Source organism: Hemitrygon akajei, chromosome 14 (assembly GCF_048418815.1).
Source record: "Hemitrygon akajei chromosome 14, sHemAka1.3, whole genome shotgun sequence".
Taxonomy (NCBI): Eukaryota; Metazoa; Chordata; class Chondrichthyes; order Myliobatiformes; family Dasyatidae; genus Hemitrygon; species Hemitrygon akajei.
In genome coordinates this window covers 53,189,425-53,214,603 of record NC_133137.1, presented here as the reverse complement: position 1 = coordinate 53,214,603, position 25,179 = coordinate 53,189,425, and the positions used below count along the sequence as shown (strand labels likewise).

General features: G+C 40.5%; 1 protein-coding gene across 11 annotated transcripts in view; it reads right to left on the bottom strand.

Moving 5' to 3' along the window:
• sox5 (SRY-box transcription factor 5) overlaps window positions 1-25,179 on the bottom strand; it is a 388,193-nt gene that overhangs the window by 104,466 nt on the left and 258,548 nt on the right. For 9 of the 11 annotated variants that reach the window (XM_073066077.1, XM_073066075.1, XM_073066073.1 and 6 more), the window contains 2 exons: window positions 15,125-15,254; window positions 7,432-7,508 (listed from right to left, as the gene is read on the bottom strand). In XM_073066077.1, coding sequence (XP_072922178.1) covers window positions 7,432-7,508; window positions 15,125-15,254 — 207 coding nt within the window. The remainder of the gene's footprint in view (window positions 1-7,431; window positions 7,509-15,124; window positions 15,255-25,179) is intronic. The other 2 variants (XM_073066069.1, XM_073066080.1) reach the window with 1 other exon arrangement.

The window sequence follows — 25,179 nt, the reverse complement described above, 5'->3', positions numbered from 1 at the left end:
GACCAGTTTACACTACAATGGACTTCTGTTCTAATTGACTTCTTTCTTGCACTTTTTGTACAATTTATATTTAATTAGTGTTTCTCTTGTAAATGCTGCTTATCTGATGTGATGCTGCTGCAAGTAAGTTTTTCACTTCAGCTGTGCAGACGACAACAGCCTTAACTTTGACTTTGCAGGCTGGGCAGCATCTACTGCACTGATGCTGATTCTCCCTGGTCCTATGTACTGGAATCAGCGAAGGCCAGTCTCTTCACCCAGCAGAAAACACATCCTCTAGTAGATGCAAAAGCAGCACACACTTCCCAGGATCGAATGAACAGGGCAGGTTTGTCCACTGATCTGGAAACTGCGCATTAAAAAAATGCTGACAGAAAATAAGCCTAAAACTCCTCACAAGGTTTGCTGTTGGTCATGTTTTTGGAAATTTTGTCACTATATTTCTGACTACTTCACCTGATCTTTCCGTTTTCATTGACTGAAGCCTTTCCACATCAATCAGAAACTAAATAGACTGCATTAAACAAATGGTCACAGGCGAGTTAGAATTACACTCCTCTAAGGTACCAAAGAAATTATTTTAAATGCCACAATTATTTTCTTTTGAATTCTTTACAGCAGGGTCCTAGACATTTATCTTTATACCTGGTGACCACAGGCAGATTGTCACAACTAGAAACTGGATGAGAAACTCAGAGTGGAGCAAGCAAGTTGCAGTCAGTTAAGGACCTGATTTAATTATTTTTAAAGAAATGCTCTATTTTGTCTCCTTTCTTGTTCTTAACTCCTGATTTGGTTTATTTTACTTTATATATTATTTATTTAGAAAGACAGTGTAAATCAGGCTCTCCCGGCCCAATGAGACACATCGCTAAGCATCCCACCAATTTAGTACTAGCCTAATCATGGGATAATTTTACAATGACAAATTAACCTACTAAATGGTACATCTTTGGAACGTGTGAGGGAACCATGACATGTGGAGGAAACCCATGTATTCACATTCAAACTCCTTACAGATGGAGTTGGAATCTATCTCCAAACTCCGACGCCCCGAGCTGTAATAACGTCATGCTAATTGCTACACTGCCATGGTGCTTGTTTAGTCTATTCTAGATCATTGGAAAAAAATTATTGCACATTTACAAACTATTAAGTGGTTCCCTGTACCATACAATGGACACTTGACATCACTATCTACCATAGCTTGATATGATCTTCTATCTGATTGTTTACCTGCACTACACTTTCTTTGTGGCTGTTACATTTTATTCTGCATTGTTATTGTTTTACCTTGTTCTACCTCAGTGCACTGTGTAATGATTTGATCTATATGGACACTTATGCAAGACAAGCTTTTCACTGTATCTTGTTACATATGACAATAATAAACCAATTCCAATTCCAATTATACCAGACTGAGACAAAATCAAAACCTTTCAGTTTTTTTGTTAGTCTGGTGATGGTTACGGCCCATTATAAAAGCAGATGCATCTCACAGTCACAGTATTACACTGAGCTTTGGGTATGGGGAATTAGAACGGGCAACATAGTGAAGAAAAGAAACACAGCGGATTCTGGTTCATTGGGATGCATCAGGGCCAATACATTTTGGCCCAACAAAGTAGCTACCCAAATTAGCCAAAGTTTCATGGAAATAGTTAAAAAGATATTAAAAAAACAAACTACCATTTGACTAAGTAACAAATTATGTATTTAAATGAAATATAGAACAAAATAGAACACTGCCAGTACTATAAAGTACTATAAAACTGTGTATTAGTTTGTGATAGTTATTGATGGGGGAATTCATCCAATGTATGCTGCCATGTTCTTTTGCTTGACTGTAAATGAAGAAATTCAGTGCCGACATCTAGTGCAGATAATGAACTGCCTTCAAACAATGCTTTCCATGACTGCATCCTCCAAATCTTCATTTTCATTGTAGCATTCAAGATGATAGTCGATAACTTTAAGCTCTTCGATGGTCCTAACATGAAGTCATGAAATCTTCACTTCAGGCCATTTCTGGCAGTTCTGAATTGTCTTACTGTGTATTTCTCGCTGACTATCAGTGACAAAAACCACTGCTCTTTGAACACGAACAATGCAACCGACCATATTTAAAAACTGTTCATTCTAAGCATGGTGTAGTGTCTAATGGCTGCACAAGAGCATGCAATTGACTCTAGTTACAAACTGTTCAGCAGCAGCTTTCTTTCCCAAGTGTCCCAAATAAATTAAGGGGATTGTGACTATTTTCTCTATTAGTTTTTTGTCTTTAAGAGTTGACCCAAATAAGTGGCTGTCCCAATTAACCAATGGCATAATTAACCAGAATCAGTTGTGCTAAAAAAAAAACCAAGATACACCGTTCCCAATAATTTCTGTGGTATAGATGGTTGAGTGAGCCATTTTTACTTTGGCTGATGTTGCAACCTTCTCTGCACATTTCCTGTCCATCCCTTTTATTGAAAAACAATTGCATTTCCATTCTCAGCCTTTCTTTTTGTTTCTATTAGAACTAGATATTGTGGCATATTAACTCTGTAGTCTGGCCAGTTGAGTCTCACTATTAACAGCACAATACACAGACAAAGAAGTAAAATGTACTGCTTCTTCTACAATAACTTCATCACATATTTGGTATCACCCTACCGGGCATATTCCTTAAGATCTACCCATTACTTTCTCTGCGGCTAAAATTTACCTCGTTTGTCTCTATCCCAGCTCTGGCAAAGAATCCCAGACCTGAAATCTAACTGTTTCTCTCTCCATTGATCGTGCCCGTGCTGCTGAGTGCTTCCAGTACATTTCTGCTCATTGTGCACTTCTGTGACACAGCTTGAGCTCTAGACATCTAAAATGAATTCTCCTGAAATTCACAAAGTACGTAGTAAAAAAAAACAGAGAATAGACAAAAGACGCAGATGCTGGTATCGAGCAACACACTAAAAAAGTGGAGCAGCTTGGCAGGTAAGTAAATAAATAAATGAATAATTATAAAAAAACAAAATCTACTGAACTATGGATTGTCTTTAAAATCTGCTAAATGGCTTCATAAACACAGATTATCAGGATATTCATCATAAAAGCCTATCAAAGGAAAAAGAGAGGGAGGAAATGCTTATGTAGGAAATTCCGGAGATAGGTGGACTTTAGAATACATTTAAAATATAGTCACCGTTAAGCATGAAACAAGCAAACTAAGTTGCATACTGTATCTACTCTACATGGAAAAATATAGGTTATGAATTTTCCTACCTTCTTTGAGAAATTCCTCCTCATCTTCATTCTAAAAGGACCACCCCTTTATTCTGAGGCTGTGTTCTCTGGTCGTAGACACTCACACCATAGGAAACCACTCGATCAAGGCTTTTCACCATACGATAGGTTTCAACTTGGTCACCCCTTATTCTTCTGAATTCTAGCGAATATAGGCCCAGAGCCATCAAATGATATTCATATGACAAGCTGTTTAATCCTGGAATCATTTCGTGACCCCCCTTTGAATCCTCTCCAGTTTCTGCACATCCTTTCTAAGATAAGGAACCCAAAACTGCTCACAATACTCCAAGTGAGGCTTCACCAGTACTTTATAATGTCTCAACATTACATCCTTGCTTTTATATTCTAGTCCTCTTGAAATGAATGCTAACATCACATTTGCCTTCCTCATGACAGACTCAACCTGCAAATTAACCTTTAGAAAATCCTGGACAAGGACTCCCAAGTCCCTTTGCACCTCAGTTGTTTGTATTTTCTCTCCATTTAGAAAATAGTCAACCCCTTCAGTTCCTGGCACTGTATTCCATCTGCCACGTCTTTGCCCTTTCTCCCAATCTGTCTAAGTACTTGTGTAGCCTCTCTATTTCCTCAAAACTACCTGCCCCTCCACCTATCTATGTATCATTTGCAAACTTTGCAATAAAGCCATCAATTCCATCATCCAAATTATTGACATATATTGTAAAAAGTATCGGTCCCAACACAGACCCCTGTGAACGCCATTAGTCACTGGCAGCCAACCAGAAAAGGCTCCCTTTTTTCCCCACACTTTGCCTCCTGTCAATCAGCCACCGCTTTATCTATGTTAGAATCTTTCCTGTAATACCACAAGCTCCTAACTTGTTAAGCAGCCTCATGTGTGGTACCTTGTTACAGTCGTTTTGAAAAGCCAAGTTCACAACATCCATCAATTCTCCTAGTTATTTCTTCAAAGAATTCCAACAGATTTGTCAGGCAAGGTTTTCCCTTGAGGAAACCATGCTGATTACAGCCTATTTTACCACGTGCCTCCAAATACCCCGAAACCACTTCCTTAACAATCAACTCCAACATCTTCCCAACCACTGAGATCAGACTAACTGCCCTGTAATTTCCTTTCTTCTGCCTCTCTCCCTTCTTGAATTTTCCAGTCTTCTGGAACTATTCCAGAATCTAGTGATTCTTGAAAGATCATTACTAATGCCTCCACAATCTCTTCAGCCACCTCTTTCAAAATTCAGGGGTGTATACCATCTGGTCCTGGTGACTTATCTACCTTCAGACCTTTCAGTTTACTAAGAACCTTCTCTCATACCATCCGGGTGTCTTTATTGGGCCCATAGAACCTCGGCTCTGTTCCTCTGACTAAAGAATCTCCTATCAACACTGCAGTCCTCTTGTCCTCTCTGCTCTTCTGAGCCAAAGTGCCAGAGACCCGGTCACTGTAGCTCCCTCCAGTAGGTCATCCCACCTCAACAGTATCTAAAGTTATATACTTATTATTGAAGGAACCAGCCACAGTTATACTCTGCATTGCTTGTGCATTTCCCCTCCTTCTCCTGACAGAGTCGACAGTTCATTCGATATTGTCCATCATCTTGCAGAGACAGTGCACATAGGTACTCCTCCATAGGACAATAAACTCAACTTTGAATTTCGACTTTAACTTCAGAGAGAGGAGGATGTCTCAAGGAAATTAAGCACTAAAATAAGAACTTAGAACTGAGTGTATTGGAAGTTGGGACACACAAATATAGTTCAACATCAAGTGTGGTAAAGGATGAGAAAGCAAGGCCAAACAGAATACACTTGGTAAATCTCTAGTTGCACTAAGGTGTATCAAAGATTGATCTGGGCCAGGAAACATTTGTAATAGTTAAGTGTTCAAAGCACAACCCTGGTTGAAACTCTCATTCAAAAGTAGGCTGAGGCAAGAGTACAGACAAGCAAATGAAGTGAGGTAAAATTACCTCTTAGTCACTCAAGGAGCCCCAGAAATACCTGTGCTCAGAATGTTAGTGAAAATGAAGACCGTGTCCATCCTGATCCAAATACAGCAATAAACTGGAATACAAGTCCCTCAATAATTAAATTTAGTACCAAAGCTTTCTAGATATGCATTGGAACTTCTCTAAACACTCAGTGTAAAGCCATGCCTCATGGTACCAGACATTGGGGTTCAATCCTGACCCCAGCTGCTGTCTGTGCGCAGATTGCACATGTTCCTTGTGACCAAGGGATCCTTCTGGGTGCTCCAGTTCCCTCCTACATCTCAAGGTCGTACAGGTTGGTAGGTTAATTGGCTGCTGTGGATTGCCACAGTGTGTAGATGAGTGGTAGAATCTGACTGGAGTTTAAGGGAATTTAAGAGAATATTGGGAGACTAAAACAATGGGATGAATGTAGGAATTAGTGTAAAATGTAAGGTCAGTGCAGACCTGATGGGCTGAAGGGCCTGTTCCCTTGCTGTATAAATGTTGAATTCTACCCTTACCATGACTATTAGCAAATATGTGATTCTGTACACGTCTTACTTTTGATTAATTTATCTTGCGTACTACATGTCAAATCCAGGAACACTTTACTGAACATGATCTGGAAAGAAAGAACTTGTATTTCTATCTCATATTTCATATCCTTAGGTCACTCCAAAATGGTTCACAGCCACTGAAGTATTTCTGATGTGCAGTTATTGCTTGATGAGTAAAGAAATATATCAGCAAAAGTAAAAACTGCACAGTACCGTAAGAGTTAGTACAGCACTTCACAACACAGCAGCTGTAAGAGCAGGGTTTGCCTCAAGTCACTATCCATTAGGAGATTGTACGTTCTCCCCATGACCACGTGTTTTTCCTCTATGTGCACCATTTTCAACGACATACTGTACGGATTAGTGTTAGTGAGTTGTGGGCATGCTATGTTGATGCCAGAAGAGTGGTGACACTTGTGGGTTTCCCAGCACAAACTTCATTGATCTGATCTGATACAAATCACGCATTTCACTCTATGTTTCGATGTACATGTGCCAAATAAAGCCCCACAGACAGACAAATGACAACACAGTCTGTTAGTTAATGCTGCTTGGTTGGAGATAAACCTCGATTGGCAGGAATCCTTTGCTGTTTTGCAAATGCTCTCAGGGGATTGCCTTTGTCCGACCAAGCAGGTTGAAAGAGCCACGTCCAAAAGTTACATCCACAAAGGTGTGAATCTAGTCCTTGTTCATGCAACCTTCTGAGTCAAAAGTGAGAGAGTATTGAAAATGTTACTGAAACCAAAAAACGCCTGATGAAATTATAAGCTAACTGTACAATGCTGTGTTTCGTACTGTCGGTATGGAAAGTTTGGATGGATTTGCTTGATTTTGCCATTCCCAGGGTTCCTATCCTCAGCATAGATACTCGTCTATCTGTGTACCTTCTCATAAACAGATGACTGGACTTTATTGATTTCAATGAGTTACCTGTCATGCATCTGTGCAACAGGTAGAAGATGCAAAGCCTGTAAGTACTAGGCTCAAGGACAGCTTCTCTCCCACTGCAATCAGACTATTGAATGTATGGTAAGATGGACTTCTGACTTCACAATCTACCTGGTTATGATCTTGCACTTTATCGTTTACCTGCACTGCACTTTCTCCGTACCTGTTACTCTTTATTCTGCGTTGTTATTGCTTTATCTGCTTCTGCATCAATGCGCTGTGTAATGACCTGATTTGTGTGAACAGTATGCAAGACAAGCTCTTCACTGTATCTCAGTGCATGTGACAATAATAAACCCATACTAATACACTGGGTTTGGAATGAAGAATTGTGCATGATTTTGCTGGATAAACAGTGGTATATAATACACATGAATGAATGAATTGGAAAGTAATGCTTTAAAGTGTGAATCTGGACAGCTTGCAAAATCAGTGGGAATTTTTTGGCAAGAATCTTCCATTTCTCTCACTTTTTCAACTCAGTCCTGAGAGAGTCCAAACTCAAAAAGCCATTCCTGTTGAGTTAGTTGCTTTTGGCTACTGCATGTTCAGATCTCTCAACCATCAGGATGCTTTTGTTAAGCATTTGTTTATCAAATGTCAAGTTTTCTATTAACCACTTTTTCCTAAGCATCTCCTTCAATGAACTGCCCCTGATCTTTACGTTCTTCAGCCTGTCTTACCTGCAACTGGAGTTGGCCAAGACCTGGTGTTGCTGCCGCCATCGTCGTGGGGATAAGCTGAAGCGGGTATGGCTCATCTGCAAAAGTGAACAATGCATGTTTTAGAACACCCCATGTACACTCCGCTGACCAATCCCCAATAGCAGCTGTAACCTCACCACCCCTTTCACAGTGCTTCCCAAGGTGATGTCGGCCTGGATAGGACGGTTGGCTTTGGCTTCCAGCTCTCAAAATGAAAAACTGGCAATAGATTTGACAAGGTACATCAAGAACTAAATGTAATGAACGGTCTTTGCCGTTATTTCATGTTGCCATACAAGCTGAATTTACAGTGGTTCAAAATTCATCATCCTCCGTAGGTAGTCGTCACTCCCCACTGAGTTCAGTACAATGGGACCATTCCAACATAACATGTGTTGAATATATTTACAAGCCCCTTGTCTCAGAGTGACGTGGCACCCAATAAATACCAGCCTAGACTGACACTTCCTCTGGACCTAATCCATATTATGCAGATCTTGTACGATTTAATCCTCTTGTAGCTGAATGTAATAGCAACATTTTAATATAAATTAATCTACAAATTATCCTGTGCCAAATAGTCATAAATCCTGAAATATGACAATTTTATGAGTCCAATGATTTTCCAGCTGATGATTTAAAATATCTACCCTGCCAACAGTCTGTGATTTTGTACACCTCTCTTTTGTACGTCTCTCTTAATTCTGTTCAGTGGTTGTTTCTTTATACAGTTCCTGTCACCTGGTTATCACTGCAGAACGAAGTTAAGATGTAACTCTACAGTTAAAAAATACAGCATTTGCACTTAGTTTATGCTGATAAAAGGAATAATTGTAATTTAAATGAACCAGTAACTCAACTCTTTTCATTTGCTTCAACATGAGTGAATGTATTCTAGTACTCAAAAAGGATGGTGTTGTCAGGAGGACCAACCTGTCATAACACACACAAAATGCTGGAGTAACTCAGCAGGTCAGGCAGCATCTCTGGGAAGGAATAAAAAGTCAGGGTTTTGGGACCTGATGAAGGGTCTCGGCCCGAAAAGTCGACTCTTTATTCAGCATCTGCAGAGTCACTTGTGTTCAACCTGTAATACCATAAACACGAGAAAGTCCACGGACGCTGGAAATCCAAGCAACACACACATCGATGGAAATGAATGAACAGTCGACATTTCGGGCTGAGACCCTTCTTCAAGAAATGTAATAATATACATTTTTAGCATTTTACTTTGAATATTCTTAACATAGGAGCAATGAACTGTGAGCTTGTCCCATACTGTAATTAGATTTCATTCAAGCCTTGACTATAATGAACGTCTCAGCACTCACACACACTTGGATAATGAATTCCATAAAGCTTACTGTCTACAGAGTGAAGAAATTTCTTCACATCTCAGTCCTAAATGATTAATTCCTTACATAATGATAGTGCGTCTTAGTTTTAAACTCCCCAGCCAGGGAAATACTCTCCAAATCTACCATCATTCCCTTAGAAGACACAAGAAACTACAAATAATGGAAAGTCTGTTAAAAAAAAAACACAACAAACTGCTGGAGGAGTTTGGCAGGTCAGGCAGCGTCTATGGAGGGAAATGGACAGTTAGCATTTCGGTTAGAGGTCCTTCATTAGGGTCTGAATGAAGGGTCTCAATTCAAAGTGTTGATTCTCCATTTCCCTCCTGGCCCATTGAGTTCATCCAACAGTTTTATCATCCTCTCTGATATGTTTCAGTCAGATTTTCCCTCTCCCTCTCCTTTCCGATGTATGGAGACTAAAACTGTACGCTGGGTGTGGAAACACCAAAACACTGTTTATCTGTTAACCACTTTTCCCTAAATATCTCCTTCAATCATCTATCCCTGATCTTTAAGGTGCTCAGTCAAAGTCAGTCCTACTGCAAATGGAGTAATTTGAGCAATATTTCCTCCCTAAAACCCAAATACCTTTGCACCAATGGCCAGTGTATACTTGAATTTATATTGATTACAATGACTGCATGCTAAGCTTTGCCATCATATGAACCAGCAAATATATCTTTGTGTGGCCATCAACATTTCATATTTACTCACCATTTCAAAACAAAATATTCTATTTCATTTCTTGTCAAAACCTTATGCCATAATGAGGCCATTCTTGGGTTAGAGGAGCATCACCTCATACCCTGCCTAGGTGGCCTGCAGCCTGATGATATGAACATCAATTTGTCATATCAAGTAAATTCTCAACCCTCCTCCTTCTCTCTTTTTCCATTCCCAATTCTGGCTCCCATCTTACCCCTTCTCTTTTCTTCACCTGCTCATCACTTCCCTCTGGTGCCCTTCTGCCTTCCCTTTCTCCCATGGTCCACTCTCCTCTCCTATCACATTTCTTCTTCACCCCTTTACCTCCGCCATCTATCACCTCCCAGATTCTCACTTCATAGTCCCTCACACACTCACCTAAATTCCTCCTCACCTGGTCTCACCTATCACCTGCTATCTTTACTCCTTCCCCTCCCCTCATCTTCTTACTCGGACTTCTTCTCCCTTCCTTTTTCAGTCCTGATCAGTTCCTCCAGAATTTTGTGTGCTTTGCTCCACATTTTCAGTGTCTGCAAGATCTCAAGTTCATGAAGAGCCTTGTATCTCTCTACAATATCCTTCATCTGCCATCTTGTCACCCACTTATTTAGTTTGTCAATATTCCTTTGCCTCTAACTCACAGGTAGTTTTCTCTCATAGCTTGAAACATATATCTGTCATTGATGTAGACTGCAGATAGCCGAGCCCTCACTTCGATTCTTTACTACACTTTGAGAATGACTAATCATCCCAAACTCTGTCTCTTGTCCCTTAACTAATCCTCAACCCAAATGTATATTGGCCACTAACAATGTGATCCCTTATAGTACACAACGCTTTTGGAGGCACTTTTTGAAAATCAATTAAATGATTTCCTACCCTTAAGAAAAGTAGATTTCTTAATCAATTTTTCACTTTCAAAATCCAAGTGTTGAAAGTTTTGCTTCCATCTTCATGTGATTGAAGCAACCCATAAAATGCTAGAGGAACTCAGCAAGCCAGGCAGCATCTATGGAGGAGAATAAACAGTCAACATTTCAGGCCCGAAACATTGACTATTTCATCCCCTCCATATATGCTGCCTGAACTGCTGAGTTCCTCCAGTAATTTGTGCGAGTTGACCTGGATTTTCAGCATCTGCAGGATCTCTTGTGTCCATTTAAATGAAGTTCAACATTTGGGTAAACATGCCCTCCAAAGCTTAACCTATCTTACTAAAATGTGCTATGCAGAATGGGAAGAAACATTGGAAGTGATTTATAATGTTGAGCATGACTTCCTTACCTTTGTTCTGTAACGTCCTAGTACACAGATGTATACAAAAAGAGCTTTGCGATTATCATGAGATACAGCGCCATTGGTCTTCAAGATACTCCCTTAAAATTTTGGTTCAATTAACGCACAGCTGGTCACAATGGAATTCTGCCTGTGCAAACTCGAGCATGCTTAAACACAACTTGCCTGTTCCAGGAACTAATGTCAACACAAAAGGCTTATCTAGACTCAATGCATGACAGGAATCTCAATGAATCAAATCCATTAACCATGCGTTAAATGGGGATCCTGGGGATGCAGCTTACAAGTGCCCCAGATCCAATAACAGAATTATACTAATCAGTAATATTTATTCAGCTGCAAATTAATTTACAATAACCATCAAACGTTCCAGATGAGCAGAATGATAAAGTTTAAATGGCTTAATCATTCCTCAAAAATCTAAAGTCCTCAAATCCCTGGATGTCTAACATATCGTGCAATACAGTTCGACCAGGTAGAAAGAACATTGTCACTTGGTGCACTCAGAAAATATCAATCACACTTTTTTTTATAAGGTATGTTGCTTTAGGTATGAATCTCAAGGTAGTATATGGTGACATACACATACCTTAATAATAAATTTACTTTGACTTGGATGGAAAGTAATGTTTCCCCTGAGTAAACATGCGCATTAGATGGAAAGAGATCATTCCTTGTGAAACATTCCTTTTAGAGATTGACCTTGTTATCCTGGGACTGCTTATTTTTAATACTTAGAAAACCTCCAAAAAAGCCAAGCCTATTTCCATGCTTTTTCCTGACAATTCAAAGATTAGTAGGTACGTCCAAATTCAAATGGTCCATGTGAATTTGAAAAGGTGAATGTTGGTAGCAAAAGTGATAAAATTAGTGAATTCTGCACAGCACCAATGCAGTGCTATTTCAATGTCCCCTTTGCTCCTTTAGATACATGTTAAACCACAAAATGAAGCATTGAATTTTCTTCATCACCTACAGCCACAGAAATGCATCAACATGACAAAGTATATCCAAGCACCTTGTGGGAGCAACATTGGATGTAATTCACTGCCAATCCATGTAAACAAATTAAAAACGGATTGATCAAAGGTGCTGGCTTTAAAAATCCAAAGGAGGGGAGCGAGTGGGAAGATTTATAGAAGAAATTTCACAGCTTTGGAAGCTGGTAGCTTAGGACACAGCAGCCAATGGAATTGAATATGGGATGCCAGGTTTAGCTGGGCAAAATAGAACATGAGTGGAGATAGTTCCAGGGATTGTCAGGGGGTAAGGGCACCGAGAGAATTGAACACTAGAACAGGAATTATATATCCGAGCCCTTGCTGGGGTATGAGCCAGAGTAGGCTGGTGAGTATCCAGCTATTGTCTCAACATTGCTCTGTACTACTGCAGCAAGACTGCCCTACTTATATACTCCATAGCCTTTGCAATAAAGGCCAATGTTCCTGATTACTTACTACATCTACATGTTCACTTCCTGCGTATCAAAGACATTGTAGGAAATTGAATTGCTCTGTGAGCTAGAAGGACTCAATGAGCTGAAGCAGCCTCCTGTTACCTTATAAGGAAACTTGGAAAGATATGGATGGATGCCTTGATCCCTCTTTACTGTGCATTCTATAGCTTCCCTCCAATTAAACCATTGTAATTCTATTCATCCTACCAACTGGAAAACTCATTTTTCCCAGTGAAGACAGATTTGTTCAAAGTCTGCTCTTTTCCCATTTCTTATTAGATATTCAATTACCATTCTTTAAGATACACTTGCAGAAATTTATACTGTTTTTTTTACTGTCATAATCTTTTTTCTCCCTCATCAATAGTCATTATGCTTTTTCAGTTTATAAACTATTTTTGTGCTATCACCAATATTTGAAACAATGCTTACATTTCTCTTAACTTGATACCAATCTTAACTAATTTAATAAAACATGCATAAATCAATTCTCTTCAATGGAATATATATTGAGAATCATGAAGTATCTCTTTAAATGTCTGACTCCACTTATCTACCTTTATATTTTTAATCTGTCTTCCCTGTTCAATTCAGCCAATACTGCCTCATACTTTTGTAATTATCTTTACTTAATTTTTAAAAACTTAGATTTCCAGGGCAAGTTTCTCTCTCTCTGATTTAATGTGCATTCTATGTAATGATCATTCTTTCCCAGAGGATCTCTATGAGATGATTAATCGCCATTTACATTTGTGAGGTCTAATTATAAATGGCCCCTCTGTTACACAACTGATCTGGCCAAACGTTATGAATCCCCAGGAAGTCGACTCCAATAGCTTTAAAGTAATATTATTGCCATTTTAGAACATACAACACCAGAGTGGACTCTTTGGCCCTGAATTTCATGCCAGACTAACTAAACCAGCAATTGAAAGCCTAACTAAACTAGCTCCTTCTTCCTACACAAATCTGAATTTCTCCATTCTCTGCATATTCATGTGCCCATCTAAGAGTCCTTTAAATGCCTCCATCATGTTTGCCTGCATGACCACCCCTCACAGTACACACCAGACACCTACCACCTCCTGAATGAAAATCATTCTTTAAAACTTACCCCCTCATCCTTAAATTCATGTCCTCTTTGAAAAACAATGCTGGCTATCTACTCCATCTAAGACCCTCATAACATAAAATTGTATCAGGTCTACCCCCAGCCTCTGACACCCCAGAGAAAACCTTAGCTTGTCCAACCGCTCCTTGTAGCATATGTCCTCTCATCCAGGCAGCATCCTGGTAGGCCTTTCTACACCATCTCCAAAGCCTCCACATCCTTCCTATAATGGGGCCACCAGAATTGAATGCACTGCTCCCGATGTGACCTAACTAGAGTTTTATAAAGCTGAATTTCATGACCTTTGAGCTCTTTGCTTCTATTAATACAGTAAAGTATGCCATAAGGTCTGTCTTCTTTACTACCCTATCAATCTGTGCAGCTACTTCCAGGGATCGATTGATGTGGAGAGTAAGATTCAACATCTTGACTCCATCAGTTCAAGAAAGTAAGCTAACTCAGACTTCTCGAGGACAAACTATATTAGCTGTCAAAACACCGAACTTACTACGAACATCTATATCCCAAGAATGAACACTAACAATTCTCCCTTGACTGGTTGGGGTGGTGTCTAGGACCAGCGAGCACAGCCTCTGAGTAGAAGGATGACCGTTTAGGACAGAGGTGAGGAGGAATTTCTTTAGCCAGAGGGCCATGGATTGTTGTGAAGGTGAACTCATTGTACATATTTAAAGTGCAGGTTGATAGGTTTTTGATTAGTAAGGGCTTCAAAGGTTATGAGTAGGAGAAGGCAGGAGATTTGGGGTTGGGCGGGACAATAAATCAGCCATGATCAAGTGGCAGAGCACTTGATGGGCTGAATGGCCTATTCCGCTCCTATGTTTTACGGTCTAAAATGGATACAACTGCTCTCTTTGAAAACAATGGAGTATAGACCTATGTAAATGACTCAAGACTTGCTCAAGTTTACAATGCGTATGGATTTAGGTCTTAAAAAGCAAGATAAAGAAAACTAAGGCAAAAGTCTGATGTTAAACTTTCGCAAATCATTTATTGGACCACAGTGAGAAATTATTTTCTGTTTAGTTTAAGAAGGGTACCAAAAATATGGGGAGGGTACAGCAATGATTTGATAATAACGACAAGACGGAGGATCTTTTAAAAAAGTGAAGTAAAGAAGTGAGCTGCTACAACAATGTTCAAAGTTATGAGAACATATGACAAAATAGGGCAAGGAAAATGGTTTCCACAAGTTGCTAAGTCAATAACTAGTTAGATCAGCTTTAACGTTATCAGCTATCTAATTAATACTTCATTAATTCCCCTTACAGTTTGCTATGTTTTTCGAACATAATCCATTACTGACTCATTAGTGATTGTTAAGGCTCAGAATCCATCAGAATATACAGAGGTACAGATTATTAATGTGCCACTTCTAATTGACTATTACATTAAATGTCAAATTACAAAGTGACACAAAGACAACAATAACTGGTTTTATGTTATCAGGAAAGACAAACCAAGCGCTTTACCCTGCATGATACACGTTGCCTGTCAAATATGTAGCTAAGGAATAAAAAGTAGCAGATTTGGCCCTCTGCAATAGCTTTACTCGGCAGCAGAATACAGCAGCTACGCTAGATTACTTCAACATCCTTGTCTTACTCATCCGAGGTCTTCCAGCCTATATGCTGACAGACTTTAATGACATGTGGCATTTGCCAGGATTGTTAAGCAATAACCCTGCTGCAACAGAGAGCTTGGCCAAGTCTCCCAAACACTTACTGCATCCTCCAGGTTTGTACGAGAATCCAGGAGGCAGGAGGAATCCTTGCTGAGCTGCCGCAGCTGCCAGGGTTCGCTGATCCGGTGGAAACACTGGGATCATCAACGGAGGCAACTGACCTTGAACCTGCTGAAGATTAAACACAAATCAACAAAATCGCAAGGCATCTTTGCTTAGGAGAGAGATGATCACTTTTAATGAAATTAGCATTAACCATTTGCAAAACTCAAAATTACAACACACAGAAAATGCTGGAGGAACGTAAAGGAATAAAGAGACAACATTTCAGATCAAGATACTTCATCAGAAGGGTCTCGGCCCGAAACAACACCTCTTTATTGCTTCCCATCGATGCTGCTTGACCTGCTGAGTTCCTCCAACATTTTGTGTGCATCATTCTGGATTTCCAGCATTTACAGAATCCCTTGCATTTACACATTTCCCAATTTTCTGGTGACATAATAAGCTAGTCTAGTGGTTACAGTAGTAAACCCAGGGGACAGGAGTTCAAATGTGATCATTAAACTTGGCAGAAAATATCAAGCCAGACAGTTGCATGAACACAAGTTGTTCACCCATAGTCTTTGATGGGGAGGGAAGGAGAGACGGAGCAAAAAACACCCACACAGGGCTCATGTCTCCAAAATCTTAACATGGTTAGATATCAGGACAATAGAATTGAGAAAATTATCATTTTATGCCTTTCATAATCTCCAGACTGAGTCCTAGAGTACTGCAGCACAGAATCTGGCCCTTCAGCCCATCTAGTCCATGCCAAAGAAACTTCACAAAGAACTCTACAGCCAACTAAATGCTTTTTGCAACAGGGAATAATCATAAATTAAAAAACACAGCAAGACCCTGCAGGCACCAACAAAGTAATTCCCTTTTCTACTGTGGTGAAGGGCAATATTGGCCAGACTACTGGAATAAGTTCTCCAATTTTGGCTCGACATCTTTTACGTCGACTTGAAGGAAGAGTCTTGCTTTACTTTATTATCCCACTTTACTTTGGTGGTGTCGAAACAGGCATGGCGATCTTCTTAACAACACTGTACATGCCTCTGCAAATATTTCTGAGACATGCACGCATCCAGGCAGGAAAGCTTGAATGTATGTATGCTAAGGGGACATGAGGCAAATAATTTGATTTAGCAGTTAAGCCCATTGAAAGGATGTTGTACTATGCAATTGGACTTCCCAGCCTGTATCTCTGAGACAACAACTGCATTCTGCAATAGCATATTAACGCCAGCCTAGTTTACACTCAAATCTATGAAGTGAGATATGACAGCTTGCCCTCCTGATTCACAGACAAGTGGAACCATACTGCAATATCAATCAAAGCACCAGAATACCTGTCATGAGAGCTGGATATTGAGGAGAACTGCTAACATGATATATAAAGTCACTTTGTAAATGATCAGTTACAGCTCAATTATCACAGAAAAATACTGAAAAGTGGTATGGCATCCAATAATAAATAGGCAGCCAAATAGATTTAAAAAAAAGCATTGTGACTAGGCTTGTGTTCAATCTTAGATATTTGTAAGTATTAAGTTCAGGATAGCTTGGAAATAATAATATGGTCTTTTTAACGGATGTGGGGGTAGGGTTTGGTTAATTTGGTTCTCACCAGTTAAGCCACCCACTTTTAGGGAAGAGAATATTTTCCACTTCATGCGCTCAATACAAAGATCAAACTGTGCAATTCATACAGAAAGAAGCTTTTTTTAGAGCCAAGGTAAAATACTGAAAAATTCTAAAAATCTTAAAATAAAATCAGAGGCTTCTGGAAACCCTCAGCAGGTCAAGTATCATCTGAGAAGCAAGAGGCAAGACACACAAAATGCTGGAGAAACTCAACAGCAGGTCAGGCAGCATCTATGTAAAGGAATAAACAATCAACATTTCAGGCCAAGACACTTCATGAGGGCTGTCAATGAATCAGGCTGAGACCCTTCATCGGGACTCTGGTGTTTCTATTTTGTCTCCAAACTGAATCTTCACCACCTGCTGAGCATTTCCAGTACTGTTTGGTTTTATTCATCCTGATCTGACTTGATAATATGTTGTAACCCCTAGTGCACCATATATAAGATTTTTGATATCCCTACATTGGCAATCTTTACTCATTTTCAGAATAATATATGCAGGGGAATTTTTATTTATGCAGAGAGTGGTGGGAGTGTGAAATGAGCTGCGAGGAAAGGTGGTGGAGATAGATATGATAGTCATTTCAGAGACTCTTAAATGAAATGCAGAGACTGGAGGGATGTGGACATGGTGCAGGCCTAAGGATTAGTTTAATTAGGCATTGTTAGCTGAATTAGTTCAGCACAACATCATGGGCCAAAGGGCCTGTCCTGTGATGTATTATTTTACATTCTACAACGGCAAATTTGTGGCTGTCAAATAAGTTGGGTGGGAGCACAAACTCATCTTACGTTGCACTTCTAAAGCACACAGAAATGGCCATTTCTCCCATTGGCACCAGTATCCAGAAAAGGGAAGTCTGCCTTCATCAATAATGCCTTTGTTATTATTAACAAAGTTGCACCTGGATAATAAAACATTTCCTTTGCTAATTTCTACATGGAGCTTAAAGCCAGAAGTTCATTATTTTTATTTTTGAGGGTTTCTGTTAAAGTCATGGCAAACGCCTTGGATAATTCTCACAGAAAATGTGTGTCATGGTAGAGTAGCAGTTAGCATAATGCTATTTCAGCTCGGTGTATCAGACTTCAGAGTTCAACCCCACAGCTTCCCTGTGGAACATGTGGGCTTTCTCTGGGTCCTCCAGTTTCCTCCCACAGTCCAAAGACGACCCAGATAGGTAAACTGGTGACTGTAAATTGTTCCATGATTAGGTTAGAGCTAAAACTGAGGCTGTCAGGGGTTGCTGGATGGTGCAGGTTGACGGGTCTATTTCACACCGTATCTCTAAATAAATGAAATAAGTAAATAGACCTTCCTCTGAGACTATGATTATTGCAAGCCAGAGATTCCTAAAAGGCTCCCCATGGTTCTCAAAGTTTCTGTCTCTTTCAATAAATGCCTGCCTTCTTCAGTCAATAATTCACTCAATAATTCAACTGATTATTCGCCTGTGTTGTTTTTCCCTTCTTGATTGAAACCAGTTTCTTTTTCACACACCACCACTTTTCAATAATAATATAAAATCGTAGTTAAATGTAATGTACATCTCAAATCCGCAAAAATATGCCTTCAGCATTATCACTGAAACAATTCCCCTATCCACAGACAATGTTCCTGATATACAATGCACCCTCATCAATCTTCCCTCCCTTAAAATACCTACTTATAGAGAGGGGAATGTTCAGAATGTAAATGACACATTAGTGTGGGAGAGCAGGAGACAATTATCCTTAGGTTGAGTTAAGCTATGTTATTCAGCATGTGTAGGTGGAGCCATGCTTGCCTTGTTAGATGATATCTAACCTCAGCATGTTCATTCAAAGCTAAATGAGAACTGGTTCTTATTCCCTGCACGGTCATCATTTACCAAGATCTGAAAGGGTGCTTTATGACCATAAAAGCGTTTGGTTGGGGCTTGGTTTCTATCTGTGAAGAAAACCCAAAAACAGGGATCATAAAAATGAAATGGTCACTAATAATCCAGCAGAGAAGTCCACTCTAAGTTCTTTATCCAAAGAGTGTTTGGAATATGGAGTTTGCCACCAGAAGGAAACTAATCGCTCATATGCATTTAAAGAGAAAATGGAGAAGAAATAAAAATTTGTGCTTTAAAATTATTATCGGATTAGGAGGAAGCTTAAGGGAAATGTAAACATTGGTGTGATCCAGATGTGACAAATGCCCCGTTTCAATGCTGCAAATTTCTACGCTTGCTGAAGGCTGACATACGAAGCTCTCCTATGACATACAAGTGGGGGTCACACAATAATACCTTGGTAAAGTCAGATTCAGTTATCAGATACAGGGCCTGACAATAAAAATATTCTTTCTACCCTTCATCTTCTGTTGCTTCTCAACAAAGCCCGACTGTGTTGTCTTTTCTGCAGAGGCGCACTGACTATATTTGGATTACCAATCGTCTCAAATAAAATAAAACAAACAGCTGTGCAGAATATTTTACACAGACGAGATCGGCAGGAAGCCCCAGAACTTCTAAAGGTTCTGGAGATAAAAGTGACTTTGCCAAACATGAAGATTCAGAACAACGCATTGAAAACAGAGTGACAGATGGTCCTACCAGGAACTACAGTGCCAAGAAAAAGAAGAAAAAAAAGTGATGTTATTGAAAATGACTAGAAAGTTCTCAGATGAATTCAACATTCCCAACCCTTTGCAAGTGCTAGTCTGCCTTAAGGGCTAATAAAGAAAAAAACATAACCTGTCAATACAGAGATTACAATGTAACACAAGTCAGCACTTGAACCTGACTGCACACTCAACAGGGAGTAGAGCATCTCACAGAAGCATTTGCTAACAAACCCACCAGGAAAATTCTCATTTCGACGAGACAAGTTGTCAGATGATACCACCCAAGGTCATTTGACTTTAGCTAATAAAATGTGTGAGTTAAGGAATGAACTTTGAACAAAATCTTGGCAGCTTGGAGATGCAGCTTTGGCATGGGTTGGGTGTGCATCTGATCTGCTACGTATCTTGGTTATCCCTCTCGATCAAATGTATGCCTGCACTGCACCAGTGATGAAGTGGAGAACTGGCTGCTGTAATCGGCTGGTTAATGGGGCATTATTAAAGGACAGCAGGGAAGGATGAATGGGCAGGGAATGGCTACGGCAGAGGTGTATGGGTAAACTTACTGTAATAAATCAATGCATTGTCTTTATGTACGGCAGAACAAAATAAGATTCATTTAATTCTCAGTTGGGATTGCTAAGCAGCTCAGTACATCCATCTTAATGGGTGAGTGCTGCATTTTTGTCCCACTGATAGTAGGCAATGTTCAGCACGGGTTGAACAACGTCACTGATTCACTTCTGTATTGGTCAACTCTCAGCACCTTACTCTCACCGGATGCCGCTCTCGTTTCCCTAGTGGGACGTGCTTGGTAAAGTATCGCTGGGGTGTAACAGTAAAACCGACAGTTACAGTCTAGCCTCTCCCCCCCCCCTCCCCACCAGACCTAACACATGATATGAACTTGGAGCTCACATCACGGTACACACCATAGCTTGCCCTCACCCACGGTGGAGTGAGCTGTCACTGAATGAGGCTCAGCATGGATTTTGTAAAGCCTCTCTTGGCCAGAATGGCCACCATTTCTAAGTTCAAAGCTCAAGTTAAATGTATTATCTAAGCATGTATAAATCACTACATACTGCCCTGATATTCATTTCCTTGCAGGCATTTACAGTAGAACAAAGAGATACAATAGAATCTATGAGAAACTTCACACAAAGACTGCATTATTCAAATCTCAAACAAGAGAAAATCTGCAGGTGCTGGAAATCCAAACAACACACACAAAATGCTGGAAGAACTCAGGCCAGGCAGTATCTACAGAAAAGAGTACAGTCGATGTTTTGGGCTGAGACCCTTCAGCAGGACTGGTCTTGCTGAAGGGTCTCGGCCCAAAATGTCAACTGTACTCTTTTCCATAGATGCTGCCTGGCCTGCTTATTCAAATCTCACTAGGTCTCCTCCCTATTACAGATCCCTTCCCCTTCTCTGCAAACTAAAACAATAGACTCATGGATGCAAGAAAGCAGAGGGTTATGGGCTATGGAGGACGGAAGAATTAGATTGCCTGGTGTAGGTTTATATAGGACATAATCATGGGTAGAAGAGTGCACTGCAATGTACTGGTCTATGTTCTACGTTCTAATCTGATTTTTCTATTCCCAATAAGAGATCATTGATCTGAAATACTAAGTCCGTATCACTCTCCATGGATATAGCCTAATCCACAGAACTTTTCCATTATAGTTATTTCTGTTGCTTTCCCCCTCAGGTATGATGCACGTACAAATCTCTGATTCAATCAATTAACTCAATAAACTCATGATCAACACAAACACAATAAAGACCCAGGCTACCTGGTGGAGAGCATTCTGACAGGCTGCATTACCGTCTGGTATGAGAGGGGTTACTGCATAGAATCAATAGAAGATACAGAAAACGTAAAACTAGTCAGCTCCATCATGGGTACTAGCCTCCATAGTACCCAAGACACCTTCAAGGAGTGGTGTTCAGAAAGGTGGTATCCATTATTAAGGACCCCCATCACCCAGGACATGCCCTCTTCTCATTGCTACCATCTAGAAGGAGGTACAGAAGACTGAAGATGCACACTCAGTGTTTCAAGAACAGCTTCTTCCCTTCTGCCATCCAACTTCTAGATGGACACTGAATCCATGAACACTACCTCCCTTTTTTCATTTCTGTTTTTGCATTATTTGTAACTATTTAACATACATATTACAGCAATTGATTTATTTTTTGTTCTATATTTGTCATGTATTACATTGCACTGCTGCCACTAGGTTAACAAATTTCATGACATATGCCAGTGATATTAACAACACACACAAAATGCTGTTGGAACACAGCAGGCCAGGCAGCATCTATAGGGAGAAGCGCAGTCGACGTTTCGGGCCGAGACCCTTCGCTGCTCCCCATCCATAATTCCTTTGGCCCTTCAACTTTTCGATCATATTTTGACCCAGACCCGCTATTACAGCCATAATAGCTGTTCCTTGGAATGTGTCTCCGCCGCCAACTGACTCCAGTTGGCTTCAGGATCCGTTTTCGAGCTTCTCAATTTGGACCTTCTGAGGATCCCAAAAAAGTCCTGACGAAGGGTCTCGGCCCGAAACGTCAACAGCGCTTCTCCCTATAGATGCTGCCTGGCCTGCTGTGTTCCACCAGCATTTTGTGTGTGTTGTTTGAATTTCCAGCATCTGCAGATTTCCTCGTGTTTGCCAGTGATTTTAAACCTGATTCTGATTCTGATTTGGAATAAATCTTTTCCCAACGGACACTCATTTGAGTTCTATTTCTCATCCCCATTCTGAGACGTTGAGTCCACTGTCAGATTGGAGGAGCAACACCTCATATTGCATCTGGGTGGCCTCCAACCTGACAAAATGAACATCGTTTTCTCAAACTTCCAGTAATGACTCCCCCTTCCCCCTTCTCTCTTTTTCAACTGTGTATTCTGGTTCCCTGGTTGGTGGGTGGAGATATGTCTCTACCAAAGGAGGTGCTTCTTCCCTCCGCTAGCCTGCAGGTCACCCTTGAGCAATGTGCAGCACCTGCTTAGCACCCGTCCACCCCCCCATCTTGTAAAGACACTGCCAAGAAGGCAGCCATTGCAAATTTGCCAAAAACAATCATTGTCATGGGACCATGATCGCCCACATCATATGACATGGCACATAATGATGATGATGATGACAACTCTGGCTCCTTTTTTACCCCTCACCTGCCCTTCACCTCCCTCTTATGTCCTTACCCTTTCGCTTTCTCCCATAGTCCACTCTTCTCTGCTATTCGATTCCTTCTTCTTCAATCCTTTACCTTGTCCACCTATCATCTCCCAGCTTGTCACTTCATCACCCCTCTCTCACCCACTCAGCTTTACCCTCACCAGGCTTCACCAATCACCTGCCAGCATGTATTCCATCCCCTCTGCCCCCACCTTCTTATTCTGGTTTCTTCCCCCTTCCTTTCCAGTCGAGATGTAGGGTCTCGCTCTGAAACATTGACTGTGTATTCCTCTCTACAGTCCGACCTGCCGAGTCTGTCCAGCATTTTGTGTGTGCTGCTCTGAAAAAAAACATTCTGACTTCAGTTTTAAGCTTGCATTTTCTTGGATTACTGGGATCCGATGGCCTCTTTTACTGCCAAAGCTAGAATGTTTTTTGGGCAACTGACCCTCAGCCTCATTCCTGACTGTGACCAATCAGGAAACAGTGGGAATGAAGCATTTGATTATTGTGCAAAGTACTGGAATGCTTATTTTCTAAAGTCGAGTCAAGATAAACATTAACATCTTAACTACTTGTTTCTTTTCATACTTTAAAAGTACACCAAGTTTAGGGCACAGCAACTTGCGTTTTGGAGTGTTTTTAATGGAAAAAAAGAAATTCCAAAGTGCACACCAGAAGCAACATCAAACAAAGATTTGTTGCTGAGCCACAAAGGAGTAACCAATATAACCGTGCTGTGTTAGAGCTGGAAGCGTGCGGGCACTTGCAGGCTGCCCAACACAACCCTCGCTGGTTCAATTTGATGAAAAATAATGCATTTCCCTGTATGTTTTGATGGACGTACATGTGACAAATAAGGCTATTCTTTAAAAGCTTGCTTAAAGTGGATCTCGCCAGGGAGTAACAGTGAGAGTGGGAGAGTGCACTGGGGAATTCTGAGTGAGAATGTGAGAGATTGAATGAGAGTATGAGAATGAGAGTCAAGTGAATGAGAGTAGAAATGAGGGTGAGATTGAGTGTGTGGGTGAATGATTGTGTGAGAGATTATGCGAGAGGGTGATTGGGAGGTAAGCGTGAGTGAGCAAGTGACGGTAAGAATAAGGAAGTGACAATGTGAGTGAGTGTGTGGGAACACAAATGGAAGTGTGAGAGGGGAGAGAGGGTTTCCCATTGTTTATTGATCTACAGTCAGAAGGTATAGAGTTAGGGAAAGGAGGCCAAGCAGAAGGGCAATGCAGAGCCGTGTTAAAGAAGTACAGAGACAATGATTGCTCAGAAGGATTTAAACACAGGTTGAAAACTTCAGGAGAAAGGCATAAGCTGATTTCTAGTCAGCACAGGTCACTCTGCACTACAGAGGTAATTTTATTTTACATTCAGGGAGACAGCTCAGAACAGGCCCACTTTGGCCCACAGAGTCAAAGTCCAGCAACCCACCTATCTAACCCTAACCTAAAGGCAGGACAATTTACAATGACCAATGAACCCACTAATGATACAATTCTGGACTGTGGGAGGAAACCTACACGCTCATGGAAGAACATACAAACTCCTTACAGACTGTGAGTGGTGAAGGCTCCACATAAGTGAGAGCTTCAGGTGAGATGAGTGTCTTAAAGGGTAGAAGACTGGAAACCAGCCAAGAAAACATTCAAGCCCACACAGGCGCAACAGCAATAGTTCAAATTACTCAGCTTTGCCTTTTTTTTGAAAAGAAGAAAAATCCTCCAGTGCACAAAATAATCAAAAGAAGCTGAAACATTTCCTGTAGGTTAGTCAAGAATTGATGTGAATTCTGGTTGAAAATCTATTGCAGTGGGGTTAAGTGGAGAAGTTGGGGAGTTATTATTTCAGCCTGTTTAAAAATAATAATAGAATTATTGCAATGCTGATTTTTTGCAAACTCCATTTGTATTAAAATGCAAACGGAGTTTAGTCTTTGATACAGAAGCCGGAGAAAAAAAAAGTGATATTAGCTTCCTGCATCACTATCTACTAATAAAACAGGTTAGAAATATGAGATAGCATTCCTTGAGTAAGCATTTGCATCCAAGCAAATTGACAGGCTTAACCTTTAGACCTGTGCAAATCTCAAAGTCCACTCGAGTTGTGTGCATAGGTGCCCAAGGGTTAGTATGTATTGTCCAATCTCAAAGGCGGACTCCCATCACTATAGTTATTGCTCATTCTGTAGCACCTGAGCCCGTATCAATTGCAATGTGTAATTTAAAATTAAGTAATTAGCCATTTCCCCCGCAGTGTTTTGTTTAAACGCTTTCTGCAAAAGAATAACTCAACCCAGTGGAACTGCTAAGGGATAAATGGTGCAATGCAGGAAGACTGGCTTCACAGTGCGAAGATATCATTTTTGTTTCAGTAGAAGAGACAGTTCTTTTTTTCTTTAGCTTCTTGCCACACTGAAGTATTTTGTTTAACAGTCTGTCTGTCCCGTTTAGTTTCTACTTATACCTTCAGAGGCGGACTGGGCCGACAGCCCGCTTGCAGCCACTTACCGCAGAACAACAGCAGGGGCAAGAAAGATAAAACAATAATAATGGCTTGATCTAAGCTCTTAATGGTTTGGTTGGGAAACGCTGAAACAGCTGCGT